Source organism: Lonchura striata, chromosome 1A (genome assembly GCF_050655825.1).
Source record: "Lonchura striata isolate lonStrDom1 chromosome 1A, ASM5065582v1, whole genome shotgun sequence".
Classification (NCBI taxonomy): domain Eukaryota; kingdom Metazoa; phylum Chordata; class Aves; order Passeriformes; family Estrildidae; genus Lonchura; species Lonchura striata.
In genome coordinates this window covers 45,485,996-45,500,364 of record NC_140741.1, presented here as the reverse complement: position 1 = coordinate 45,500,364, position 14,369 = coordinate 45,485,996, and the positions used below count along the sequence as shown (strand labels likewise).

At 40.2% G+C, this 14,369-nt stretch overlaps 1 protein-coding gene across 6 annotated transcripts in view; it reads right to left on the bottom strand.

The window, feature by feature from the left end:
* Positions 1 to 4,666: 4,666 nt before the first annotated feature.
* The window catches only part of MON2 (MON2 regulator of endosome-to-Golgi trafficking), a 71,426-nt gene continuing 61,723 nt past the window's right edge, over positions 4,667 to 14,369 (bottom strand). For 5 of the 6 annotated variants that reach the window (XM_021547424.4, XM_021547426.4, XM_077783491.2 and 2 more), the window contains one exon: positions 4,667 to 13,311. In XM_021547424.4, the coding sequence (XP_021403099.1) occupies positions 13,148 to 13,311 (164 nt within the window). In that variant the 3' untranslated portion in view covers positions 4,667 to 13,147. The remainder of the gene's footprint in view (positions 13,312 to 14,369) is intronic. The other variant, XM_021547429.4, reaches the window with a different exon arrangement.

Sequence of the window (14,369 nt, the reverse complement as noted above, 5' to 3'; positions counted from 1 at the left end):
TAGGTAAGACAATAGCACAAAAAGACATCAAACTAGGGAATAAGAACATCCGAAGCTTAATCGACTATGCCATGAATTTCTGCATTTTTTATTATTCCGTGAGTCAAAAGAAGTGCTCAGAAAAGCTACAGATGAACATTTCTTGCAGTATTTTCTCGCCCAGCACAGCAAACAATACATAATAGGGACACTAGAAACTGAATAACTGCAGAGAAATTCCATCAACTCAGCTATGTGCCTATTTTAATGTTTCTATTAAAAATTCACACAAGAAGTTTGACTGAGTGAAATCTCTAAGGAATAAAGGGGAAAAAAAATCTCAGAAAGAGACGATGCCATGACATTAACATGCCAGCAGTACCGCTTTTTAACTGGCATGATGAAATTTTTCTCTCCCAATTCATCAAATCACAATAAACAATTACTAAATTTACAATATATGAGCTACTCCTGCCATTTCAGGTTTTCACAGTATTTTCAGAGCCTTGACTTTTACAAGGTAAGGCTCTCTAAGGAAAGGCTCTCCATTCCACCAAGAATTAATCTTTCTGCTTCAAAGCTTTACGTTGCAACCTTCATCATACAAGTACACTAGGGAAGGCAGACAGTTAAACAGTGGCTGAGGCTGGGACAAAACTATGGATTAAATCTGACTGGATTAACTTCTGTCTTTTGAATGCTAGATCAAGTAGTGTTCTGAACCAAGAAATGTATGGATAGCCCTAAAGCAAAGCTAGGCATCTTGCATGCAACTCCTCAAAGAAACAATCACATGTACTTACCTAAAAAGTACTGAGCAATAAACAACCAATACCCATGTGGACATGGGGACAAACCCCCTCATGCATTACACAGCACCTCAGTAGTCCCCGGCATGCATTATTTCAGTAGTATTCTTTCATTTTAGTACAGGCTCTTAGCATGGTCCCGAAGTCATCCACAGTACAAAATACTACTGTTCAGGTGGCAAATGAAGTTTAAGTGAGATATTTTACACAAATATAAAACAACTACGTGCTTAATGGCAACATGACTAAGTATATTTTCTCTCCTTGATTCTTCCCCTCAAACCCAAAAAGCTACAACAGGAGCCAAGATCCATCCTACCCAAGTTGCCTGAGCATAAGGCAAAGCAACAGGGAGGACAATTTCACACAACCCACCTACAGGCACTTAGATTAGCTGAAGCACCTTCACCTCCTTTACAATCAACATACAGAGACAAGCTCTGAGAAAGGTTAATTCAGATCAAGTAACATTAAGGCACTTGTCAGCATGGTTTGTATCAGGGATATTTCTCTGCCTTTCCCACTGAAGAGAAAGGGACTGGTAGATTAGCCAGTTAAAATAAGATGCCTAAAGGTAGGTGGTGAAAATACCATCCTAACTTCCAAATCAAACAAGTTCTGCTTGGTCTGTCCTGTTTGTTAGGATGTGAAATGCAGGCAGGTACAGCATCCTTTTTGACCCTTCAATTATGTTAGGGAAAAAACCCAAGGGTGTTTTGAATTTGGAAACAGTCAACAGCTAGGACTGCTATTTTACTTCAGAGAAAAGCTACTAGTAACAACACTTAATGTGTTGGTTTGTTAGTGAGCCTGAGAATATCTAGCTTTTGAAAAGTTGACTTCATGACAAAGGTTGAATTACCAGAGTAATGCAGTGCATGGGGTAAAACCGATGTATCATCAGATTAAACTTTTTCCCTATGTTCTGCAAGACACTTTACATTCAGCAGAGGTGCAAGAGCAACCTTTGCATGTCTTCTAAACACATAATGAGTTCAAACAATTCAAAAAGAGAGGTTAAGGATCTGTAAGTTTCTTCTGAATCTTATAAATACATTAGAACTGTGAACCAGAAGCACTACTAAAGCATTGACTAAATTTCAAGTGTTTAGCTACAGCTTTAATTTTCACTACAAAGTTAACAGACTCATAGCTAGGTCTTATAAAAATTCATTTGTTTTTAAAAACATGAGACAGTTATGCATATTTATTATAAAGGTTTTAATATATTACAAGTTTAAGCCATTGTAATAAGCAATCAACACACTAAAATTTGTATCAAAAAGGTACCCTTAGCCATCACTATAAATACACCAGCAATTTTAATTAATTCACAACAGCAAATTCATGACTTTGTTTTCACAATAAATTAAAATATACAAGAAAGCTATCTCAGAAGTTCACCTAAAACTGTGAGCAGCAAGCAATACAATTGGTCAACTCTACTGTAAAAAGACTCTTATATATATAAAGTGGTAATTACATATTTTTGCTTTTGTTAGAGAAATACTCTATGATTTTTTTAACATTCAGACAAAAGCAATTAATATCATACATACAAGTTTTGCATATTCAGATCACACAAAATACAAGTCTGTCACTGATCTCCATCTTCAAAAAATAGAAATTCCACCTCTTTCAAGGACGCCAGGTGAATAATAAGGTCTAAGCTTGAGAAGAAATGCAGGCACTTGCTCTTCAGCCCAAATTCAGGTACCCTCCAAACAGCATGAAACTAGTGATTTTTCATCCGGCTCTGCGAAAGAAGGAGCGTCCTACTGATGGGGTCGAACCCCACTACTTGCCTCGGCGGCCAAGGCTAGATTCCTCCTGCAGAACTAGGAAGAGAAGGAATTGTTGCCACCTCAGCAGCATGCAATCCCGGGAATACAAAGGGGATTCCCATTGTCATTGTCTTCATCTGCAGCTGATCATCACCAGCACTAGCAAGGCAGTAGCTTGCGCAGTTATCTCCACAGCGGGCAATGTCACAACCCGACCAACAGCACAAACTACTACCTCAGCCAGGGCCCTGGTGCTCCCGACCCCTTCTGAAGGGGGAAACAAGCAGGCAGACAACACAGCAGCGACAAATGAAATTAGAGGGAAAAACGGAAGAAAGATAAAAGGGTTCTGAGGTCTTTTGATGATCCTCGTCTCCTTTATCTGCTGCAGACATCAACCAGACTCCTCTCGCCTGACTGTGAAAAGCAAAGGGAAACCCCGCCCAGCTCCCTCCTCAGATTTGCCCTTTTCCTTGCATGACCTAAAACCGACGGGAAGAGCTTCATTTATCAGATACATTACAGACCCCAGCTGGTACAGTAAAGATCACGTTTAATTTCAAACAGCCACAGTTCCGCAAGCCTGAAACAGATGGGGCGGGGAGGGGAAGCAGGGAGGGAAGGAAGAAAGGCAAGGAGTCCGGGGGGCAGAAGGGGCCGAAGAAACACAGCCGAAAGACACCCCCCACCAGCTCCCGCCGCCCTCCTCGCCCCCCCGCGGGACGGGCCCGCCGGCCCGGGCAGCCCGCCGAGGAGCGGGGTGCGGGGCGAGAGCCGGCCGCCAGCCCGCCCCGACCTCCCGCCGCCCCCGCCGGGCCTGCCCGCCCGCCCCCCGGAGAGCCGGCGATGGGCCGCGGCGCTCCGGACCCGGAGCGGCCGGACCCAGCCCCGCTCGCCCGAGGACGCGCCGTGCCGCCGGCCGGGGCGAAGGGGCCGCGGAAGAGCCCCCGCCCCGCTCGCCCCAGCGGGGAGCCCCCGTCGCCTGTGCCGGCGGGAAGGAGGAAGCCGAGCTCTCCGGCGAGGGCGCCGGAGGGCCGGGGAGGGGAAAGCGCTCGCCTTGCCGAGGCCGCAGACAAAAGAGGCGCCGTGCGAGCGCCGCAGCTCCGTCCGCCCGCCCGTCCCTCGCCGCCGCCGCCCGTGTGTCCGGCTGAGCCATAGAGACCGCGCGGCGCGGGGGGGCGCGGGCCGATCCGCGCCACGTGACCGGGCATGTCACTCACCCGGCCGCCGCCATCTTGCGGAGGGAGGGGGAGCGCTGCCCCCGACGAGCGCCCAAGATGGCGCGGGCGGCGCGGGCCGCTCTGACAGACGGGGGCGCTGCGCTCCCGGCCCCGGGCACGGCCGGACCTCCGCCCCCAGACGGGGCCCGCGGGCGGGAGCGGCAGCGGCGGGCTCGGCCGGGGCGGCCGCGGCAGCGGCGGGCTCGGCCGGGCCGGCAGCGGCGGGCTCGGCCGGGCCGGCAGCGGCGGGCTCGGCCGGGGCGGGAGCGGCGGGCAAGGCCGGGCCGGCAGCGGGAGCGGCGGGCTCGGCCGGGGCGGCAGCGGGAGCGGCGGGCTCGGCCGGGGCGGGAGCGGCGGGCAAGGCCGGGCCGGCAGCGGCAGCGGCGGGCTCGGCCGGGGCGGGAGCGGCGGGCTCGGCCGGGGCGGGAGCGGCGGGCTCGGCCGGGCCGGCAGCGGCGGGCTCGGCCGGGGCGGGAGCGGCGGGCAAGGCCGGGGCGGGAGCGGCGGGCAAGGCCGGGGCGGGAGCGGCCGGCGGGGCAGGGGCGGCCACGGGGCTGGGAGCGCACGGGCCGCTTTGGGGCGGGGATTTTCAGCTGCTCAGTCCGAGGGGCACAGCGGGCGCGGGCGTTCGGGGTACATACAGTACCTCCCTTGGCTCTGGACTTCTAATTTGGAAGCTCTTCCCTTTCTAAATGCAGACTCCATGACGATTTTTCCACAGAAACTGACCGCAAAGAAACCCACTGTGAACCTCATTACAGATTCACGAAAATTATAAATACTAGCGTTCTTACTGTTCTATCGGTGCTTCACCACCAACACACGTATGAACAAATCTATTGAAAAAATAATAGGTACCAGCACACCAGAGGGATTAGACTGATTTTAAAAATTAAAATGTGTTAATTGTGTTTACAAAAACTGTATTAATGTCAGTGGTACAGAATATGGAAATAGGAATATGGACAATGGTATTGAAGTTTCTAATGCAAAACTCCATCTACAACATGGGTTAAGAAGGAAATGCAATGCCTTTTACGATAACTTGCAAAAAATTTGTAGTTGAGAAAGACGCACTGGAAAGGAGCCAACACATTGCCACCTTAGAGACAAAGATAAAATACATTACAATTAGGTAGTTCCCCCTTTTTGAAGTTGCTACATGCATGAAGCATCAGGCACAATCAGATCACTGATCATTTGTTTAAAACACGTCTAAGACAGTGATACTCTGTTGGAGAAAACATGCTAAGAGATGGTGTATGATGAGGTGATCCTGAAGTTCATGTGTTTTCGATAGAGCATTAAAGAACATTCTACAGCTGAGAAAACAGAAACATCCAATAACTCAGTCCTTTACTTCTGGTTCTGAAAGGGCCTGTTTGATCTCCTCTAGACCGCTTTCTCTCAATTCCTGTTTTCCTCTGTAAATCCATATTTTTCACAGAGACAGTGAGACTTAATTGTAATTTTTGAAGTCAGGTAAGGAAAGGCAAAGCATTACAAATACGGATGCACTAAGGAAATGTATGCTCCGTTCCTATTCAGTAAAGTTGGTGTACGCATAAAACCTCAGTTCTGAAAAACACGCAATTTGAAGTTGGGACATTGCTTACTAAAAAGCAAAAGTAAAAGCTAGATATTTCCCTACTATTTTTCCAATTAAATAATCAGTTTTATTTTAAAGTATATTACAAAATATATTAACAGTGGGAAAAATCCTGCATACATAAAATATCAAGGTTTTAAAATATAAGGTTTTTATTTAATTCTGAGTTAGTTTTTGCCTTTTTTTAAATGTGCTCCCTTCTATTCTAAGGCCACCTCAATTATAATATAAACTTTTACACAAGACTTAGTATTTCAATGATTAATTTTCCTGAATTAAGGTATCTTTTATATTTGTTAATTAACACACTGAAATCCATCTAATATCATGAGAATATTTAGAAAGTTTCCTAGACAAGGAGTTAGCAATTTCTATTTGAAGAAAATCAGCACTTCTGGGCAAAAGTAAAATGTAAATTCAAACCACATCATTTGGATAAATTCATTATAAGAAGGTGAGATAACTGTAAAATACTGTTTCTTTTTGAAGTTGGTAAGTGAAATAATTGAAATGTTTATAATGTCTAAAAAGAAGTTGTTTTTAAATTGTAATTGGATATCAGTACAAACTATTGGCAGATACTTAGCATATATTACAATTTATTATATGGCAAATCAGAAGACCTACACATCTTTTTTGACTTGCATTTATCTAAAAAGTCCAAGATCTATTACAGTAGATCCTGGAAAGCAATGAAAAATTACCTAAAAGGTTAGAAAATATGCAAGGCTGCAGCTGGATACAGGCACCAATCTGCAAGCTTTCAGTCCCTGATTGTTGGAATCATCCATCTTGCTGCTTCATGCCACAATGCAAAGCTCTGAAAGATTTTGAGGATGGGAGCTCTAGTTACTTTCAGTAATTGAAGGTGTTTTTACCAAGAGTGTAAATGTGCAGGGACTTTCAAAGAACTCATGTTTACTGGCAAGTATTTTTTCATTTTCCTAAGAGATGAGCAATTCAAATACCAAAAATAAGAATTCAGGCACCCAGGTGGACAGTATCAGGAGTAACTGTAAGCTTGATGATCTGAAACACTTGTGAAAAAAGCAGCAGTTAAATGTAATATATAAAACAATCAAAAAATAATCTGATGAGTGTACAAAAGTGTAGTAGTAATGGAAATGGTCAGTTCTATTTACTGAGTTTATGAAGACAGTAACATCATGTACTCATCCAAATTGGGAAACCAGTGGAAAACCAAGATGGTTCAGCAGTAGGGAGAATTTAAGGCTCAAAAAGAGCTCAGCTTTGTACACTAACAGTAACTGTAGATCTCTTAACTCTTCATGTAATTATTTAGACTAATGCCATGAAAACAAGAAAGTCACAGCATGTTGTCCCTTGCAGACACAGGATACAACAGATAAATATTTGAACATTATCTTCACCCAGGGAAAAAACAGACAAGCCTCAGAGCAAACCCTTACAAAGGATATGTAAAAACCCAAAAGGCAAACAAACAATAGCCACAAAGAAGATGCTCTTAGGGGAACTCAAAAAAACTGTAGCACCATCAACACATTGCAACAGCAAAGTCAACTGCTTTTACTGTGTCTCATTTTCTCCATTTTGAGATGTGTAAAGTAAACTAAAAAAACACCACATGCCTAAGCCTAAGGAAATTGTCCTATGCTCTGGTAGCAAGAATTGTCACTTTCCACATAGCAACTTAGATGATCTTGTAGGATGGAATGACTACTGCCAGGCCTGCCTATTTTGTCTTCCCTGACTGCAGATGAAAGCCAGGTTAGTTAATCTTGTGGTAGACCTCAAAGTTTTAGTTACCTAAACCTCAGAAGAGAAATCTAACTTGTGTATCTCAAAGCAGACATTCCATACTGCCTCTCCTAAGTTTATTACAGGATGAATAATTTCTATTCTATTTAATAATGACTTAAATAAACAAACTACATTTTAAGCCTGATTTTGCACCTACATTCATCTCCTCTAAAATATTATTATTTCATTAGCACGTATTTAAATGTTTGTTTGCAATTAAATACAGTCCCACTAAGTTTGGTAACTTTTTAAAACTAGGGAATTCATTTTACATAGCTAAGATTGTATCGCTTGTTAGATGCTAAATGGTTACATTTTATTTAAAAACATAGGAGTGCATTTTTTGATAATTTAACACTTCATTAGTTTGACAAGATCTCTGGATTCAAAGTACAACATGAAAAATGGCATTCAAAATAATTCTTAGATTGATCTCTTTTAAATTTATTGAATACACCCATGAAATACATTTTGTTAACCAAGACTACAGAACTAATTGTTTCTAGTTGCCACTGTCTTCAGCTTTTAGAGAGAGCAGATTTTACACAGGATAGACCTGTGAAGGTGTCGAAGAAGAAAAAAAAAAAGGCAAAACTTTTTTCAATTCCTAACACATTTCCAAGTTTGACTAAGTTATTTAAATTGAATTGGTTAAAATGATATTAAACTGCAAGAAAGAGCAACTACTATCAAAATGAAGTTTAGTACTTCAAAAACTTACTTCCCACTCTATAGAGGGGCTTGTGCTACTCCATCAGTTCAGTGCATTTTCTTTGAGACTATGGCCACAAAACTGCTTAAAATTTTAACAGTATAGTGCATACAGCTTTGACAGACATTGTTAATTCTGTATTTTGACAGAAAATATTTAAGTAAGTCTAAGATAAATGTTTATCTTTCCTCATTTGTTCTAGAGAAGTACTTTGTGTAGACTCTGGAGTTCATTTTAGTGGTAAGGTAGTACTGTATAATGCTTCGCCAAGCCCAGAGGCATGAACAGATATTCAGTAAATAGATCTGCAAGTAGTAGTTGTGATGTACTCCAGAAACCAGTTCTTTGTACATGTACATCCCAGCAGCACTATGCATTTAATATGCTTGTCCTCTTCCATGTTTTCTCATGACAGAGGTTGATCAAAACCAGACTGCTCTGTGCTCTCTCTGAATTGGTGGCAATCCAGTTTTAGCTGCCATTTTTCCTATGGAGCCTCTCAGCCACACCCCTCAGACCAGGCTTTGGTCTTTGATGTGAATGTGGGACAAGTGCGAGTCTTCTGGCAAGGAAGCCAGAAAGGTAGGCAATTCCTTGGCAGATTTAATTGTTCTAAGTAAGAAACAGTTAACATTAAAACCATCAAATGGAGTGATATCAGGCTTCATGTTTCCAGCCACCACAGCCTCATGAACTGCAGCCTTCAAGCAGCTTCATCTTAGGAGATACCCCTGGAGACTTGTGTCAAATCTAAGGCAAATATTTTGTGCACAGTGAGCAGCAGGAATTACTCTAGTTTGAAGATCAGGGTCTTCAGTAACAAAACTGTGAAGGGGCCAGATACCTGATTTGCCTGACTTCCAAAGGTTTTCCTTTCTTATTTAATTATTGATAATCTCTTCTGAAAACAAAACAGACAAAGGGGCTAATGCCTTCGAGTATGTTTCAATATCACAATTTTTCTGATTGAAGAAAAATATGGTAGCGGTACTTAACTCATTCTTTCCATAAGGAATACATTTTAGGTGAAAAGAGAACTACACTGCTGATAAATTATAAGTTCTGCTGATGCTTATAAGTTCTTAAGGCAGGCATCTGGATCACCAGTGGAAATAAATGTATTGATATGGAGGAAAAAAAGCTTATCAAACTGATCATAAAAATAAGCTTATCTGAGAGTTCCTCTAAACATAGATAATAAAGTAAATTCAAGCAATGAATAGTCTCATCTCTTGCTAGTGAAATCCTGTAGTTAGCACATTAAACACACAAGTAAATCTTATCCTTATTATCAGTTGTTTCATAATCAAGGCATAAATTCTTAATTAAGGAGCTTAGAAAAAAAAGGATCAGTTTTTAGCATGTTACTCTCTGACAGACACAAGGACACCACAAAGATGATCTTAAAAATGCTGAGGTCACTCAGATTAGTTCTTTAAATACCAGGAAGAAATTCTTCAGGCCCAGTCAATTTGACAACATACAACCATTTTCTCTCCTCTTTCCCTTTTACTGGGCAAATTTCTTTAATCTTTGTTATTCATATCAATTGCACAAGCAATGGACTGGCAATAGATTTCTGATGTTTTTGATTAGCCATCACCATAACAAACCAAAACGTTGCATACAGAAAATGAATAGCTAGCTGCAAATGTGAGGTGAATAGCTAGTGAAGAGACGCAGAACTGAGCTGTACAGAAACAGATGAGCAGAAAATGTGCTTTCCTCCTCCCAAAAACACTCATATCTTGAGCTTCTAAATGAGTTTCTGTAAAATACACTGATGACTAGTACTTGTGTTTGACATTGTGAGGAAAAGAAAGGCATTAGCCTCACTAAAAGTATCTTGCCTGAAGAGTTCAAGGCCAGTGATGAGATTTACTCTTTGGCAAGAAGAAACAACTCAACCTGGGTAAAAAAAGAAGTCTGCAGAATTCAGTGATAAACTACTCAAGTTTCACAGACATATTCTTATTTACTCGTGTAAATAACTAACAGTGACCATGTGTTTCATGTGGTTTAACATCCAGTAAAATTCCACAGTTCACCAATAAAGCAGGTGGAGAAGCAGGCTCATGTACAAGGGAACAAAACAGATGTCCAGTTAGATAACCATCTCTGATAAGCAAATAACTACTGTAGGTTACTTCTGGGAATAAGATTTTCTGTAAAAACTTCCCAGCTTGAGACATCTGTTCGCTTTTCATAATCACTTACTATGCAATCTTAAATCCTCATGTACATTAAAGCAGTGGTCATAGCACTGAGACATACAAGTTTTCCCAAGTAATCCAAAGTCTTGATATGAACATACTAATAATCTAATCATTTTCTCTTTGGATTCCCATCCACATCTTTTTTTAAAGTTGTGAACAAGAAGGAAAAAGGTGAAGATTGTGGTTACATTTAATAAGCAATAAATTCTTATCTTTGAACTTCCAGCTGACACATTTCTATACAGTCAGCTGTAGCACTTTTCTAGCTGACTTCACCAACACAGTCCAGACCCCATCCTCTAAATGTCCACAGGTTTTAATTCTCATGACTGAGCAACCCTACAGACTTGAATTTAACTTGGACATGGGTCTACTCAACAGGTAATGTTAAATTAATTCAATTGCTTCTGGAACAAGATTTACCTTGCTAGAAACATGTAAAAATGTGAAATTTAAACATTCAAAATACTGCTTGCCTCAAAGAAGCCCTAAGAATGCTTAGCAAAAAGTATAAATAGAAAAAAGAAATTGATATTTCAAGTTGGAAGAAATATTTGAGTGTTGGACAAGAAGGCACAGTAAAGAGAACAATTTTTGTTCACAGATAAAATTAGTCAATGAAAACATTTTCTAAGCTAAGGAGCTTTGTTTTTAGTTTTCAAACTATTTATACAAAATACAAAAAAGCAGATTTAATACGGTCAACCTCAGATTGCATGTCCAAAACATGCCTCAAACAGCACAGATATTCATTTTATAATTAAGAGGAAAGGATGGTAAGTTAGCTCATTGGTAGTTTATTTCAAAATCTTTTGAAGATTAATATTCATAGGTGTAAAGTAGTATAAGTTCTGAAGTCAAGAAAAACTTTCTGCATCCCTTTCTGAATTACAGATAAAGATGAAGATTTGCCTCAATGGACAAATGATCACTGAAAAATTCATTCAAAACTAATTAGAAACAAATTCACCCAAAGCTTGGACTGCACACCTATATATTCTAATATAAATTAATTCCCTTCTTTCCTGTCCTACAGATTGTTTCTTTAATGACCTCGACTTATCTTCCACTAATTAGGAGAACAGTTGTCAGGTTTTCACTTTCAGAGTATGGATGATGTTGCTACTTTTATGTAAGATGCAGTTCTGCAGTATACTGGAACTGCTCCTCCAGAGAAGGTATTTCGACATAAATTTTATTAACAAGAAACATTTGTTTCCTTAATGCAAACTGTGTATTCTCTTAAAACTATTCAGGTTTGACAATTATGTCCTGTGCAACTGTGGTCACAGAAACGTGCAAGGTCTTGAAGCCTCTTTAATATTTACCATACTTTAAAACAGAAAGCTTTTAAAAAGGACCATAAACTGGAGACTTGTGGGAGCAAGCTGTCCAAAGAACTGCCTGGAGAACATTATTAATGTGGGGTAACCATGACCAGTTCAGCACACCTTCAGCTTGAAGCTTCTACAGCTTTTACACCTATTCACTTGAACCAATCAGTGTTCCTTAGGCAAGGAAAGTGCAAAGCAAACAGATATAATACCATTTCTTATGCATGACAATTTTTTAATATCTACAAAAGACTTGAAGAAACAAAACCCTAAAGGTAAGCTCTGAAATCCAAAAAAGGCACCTTTTTTTTTTTTTTCATTTGGCCTTTGTGCTTTCACATCACAGATTAAAAATTTGAATACAGGTGAAACATTACTGAAATCAAAATTCATTAAATAAGAGTTTAAATGCTAGATCACAAACTTTAAAAACAATACTATTAAAAGTGGTTTGCTTCAATTGTGTATTATCTTAAGGTGAAACAAATTCACATTTATTTAATGACAAATTTTACTGCATTTCTAACTGAGTATCTATCTTCAGAAATACACTTCTCATGGTTTTTATCAGACACAGTTTGTAATTAAATGATATTAAATGATTAGAACAATTTGTTTGGGTTGAAAAGACATTACAAAACAAAACGCTTAAAATTATTGAACAAAATATTACAGCCAAGTATTTTAGATATTTGAACTTGCCTTTCCTGGGTCATGATTCAAAGACTGTGATACTTGCCAAGAAGGTCAAAAAAAGGCTAACAACCCTCAAATATGTTTGTTTTCTTTTTAAAGCAAGGCTGCAACTGCAAAAATGGATAGAGTTAAGTAGAACAAAAATCTTGAAACAAATTTATTATGAAGTGAGGTATGGTAGTGTTGAAGTGCTACAGTGGATTTGTGCATATTCAAACCTATTCAGGTCAACTGCTTTGAAGTTTGAGATCAGCAGACTGTGACTGCTCGCTTCAATCTTTCATTATATGACCCTTTGCAGATGTCCAATGGCCACAAAGAAGATACATTCAATTGAGCAAAAACTAACATGATCAGATATGAATGAGCATATCTGGCAATTTAAAAGGCAAACTGTAAGTAAAAATGCAAGCATACAACTTATTCATAATAAATACATTTTCAAGCATTTGACATTATCAATATTTTTAAAAGAATTTAAATAATAAATGCAACTATTTTATACATAACTGTACCATTTATTATACACACAAGTATATCAGTTCCCTTTGTTTACAAAGGCTGGTTACAGATATATGGAATGTTACAGTACCATCTTGCATAAAATTTTAGTACAATTCATACTTCAAAAAAGGGTGCAAAACACCAGCCTAATAAATCTGACTGAATTGAAATATTTTTAATTACATCATTAACACATACACAACAAGCTGTACATAAGCCCACTTTTCAATCACCACTTCAAGATACTGTAGCAAGTACATTAGATTATAAATGATTCCAACTAGTCAATTATATTTATTAAAGGTCTGCACTGCTACTCACTCTGGAACCTTTGAGATAAAGCCTGTATTCACGACTTACTGAGCTCTTGTTAGTACAGTTAAGAGGCAGTCAGCATTGGTTGCCAAAGTACTAGTCACAAGAGATTTCCTCAGAGAAACTTCACCCAGGAGCAAACATTTTTGGATAATCCTTTCAAGAATAAAAAAGAAGTTTTATGGGGTCAAGACTCTCCATTCTGTACCTTGGCTGCTGGTGGATGCATGAAGTCCTTAAAGGGAACCAGTGCCTCCTTCAAAGCAGAGCACACTTCTGAGGATGAGCAGGTGATACATTCTACTAAAGTCGGGTACAAGGCAATAACTTGTGCCCATGTGCTAGAATCAACTGCAGGGAAGAAAAGAACAGACTGAATCACTTACCACTCTCCAAACACTGACAACAGATTTTTTTCCAATACCTCTAAGTAATGGCAAATTCAGTGTGCCTAAACACAGGTACTTAGTGCTATACAGACACTATGGCATCCACGCAGGGCACTCAGATATGGGCCAGGATTTCTGCAGGAGAATCATTTGTTTTTTCAGCTGCAGCCAGAGGCCATGTGGGATAATATCCTTAAAGTGGTGCTACACACCTGTGTTTCTACATATGAGTCATTCACTGTGTCTTTGGAATGCAGAACTGACAAATTTAAGATAATACTTCCATCTGTAATACATATGTTTTCTGCCTGCTTTTCTCAGCTATTGACAGAAAAATGAACTGGATGCACATTTCACTTTTGGAAAATTGTCAGCAATGAGACTTTCTACTGATTTCGGATAATTACAGATTACAAGAGCTATAGAAAGCAAAGGTAAAAAAACAAAGACAAAAAATATCCATGGTAGAGTTTTGTTAGTCCAACAAGTAAAACTAAACATTGTAGCATGATTCTTATTATAATGTCACTTCCTTGCTTACTTCTGTTTTAGCTCTGTTTTCAAAAGAGAACAAACCCCTGGCTTCAGACAACTTTAACAATTATCTTAAATAAATAAAATTATTAAAAGGTAGAAGAAGTGGGAGTGAAATGATTCTGTAATTTGTCCAGTACTTCTCTTTCTAAGAAAGTGTGTGGGAGGTTTGGCAAGCACTGCTGCATAGGGACCAGGGGAAGAATGTCTCTCATTGCAGGAAGAGGGATGTGGAGAACAGTCCAGCTGAGTCGGCTTCTCTACTCCTCTAAGAGGAAGACCCACCAGAGTAGCACTTCAGTTAGCTTCAAGGTTAGCCAAAAGGCTTTATACATCCTGGCATAGAGCTCTGCCTGCACACTTTGCCATGGAACTTGGAAACCACATCATCATAACCCTGGCTGCTCAGCAATGATGCAAATGAGGCACTGCCTCTTTCCAGAAACCCACCTGTGTTTTCCTGGAAAGGCTGTTTTTTTTGTTTCA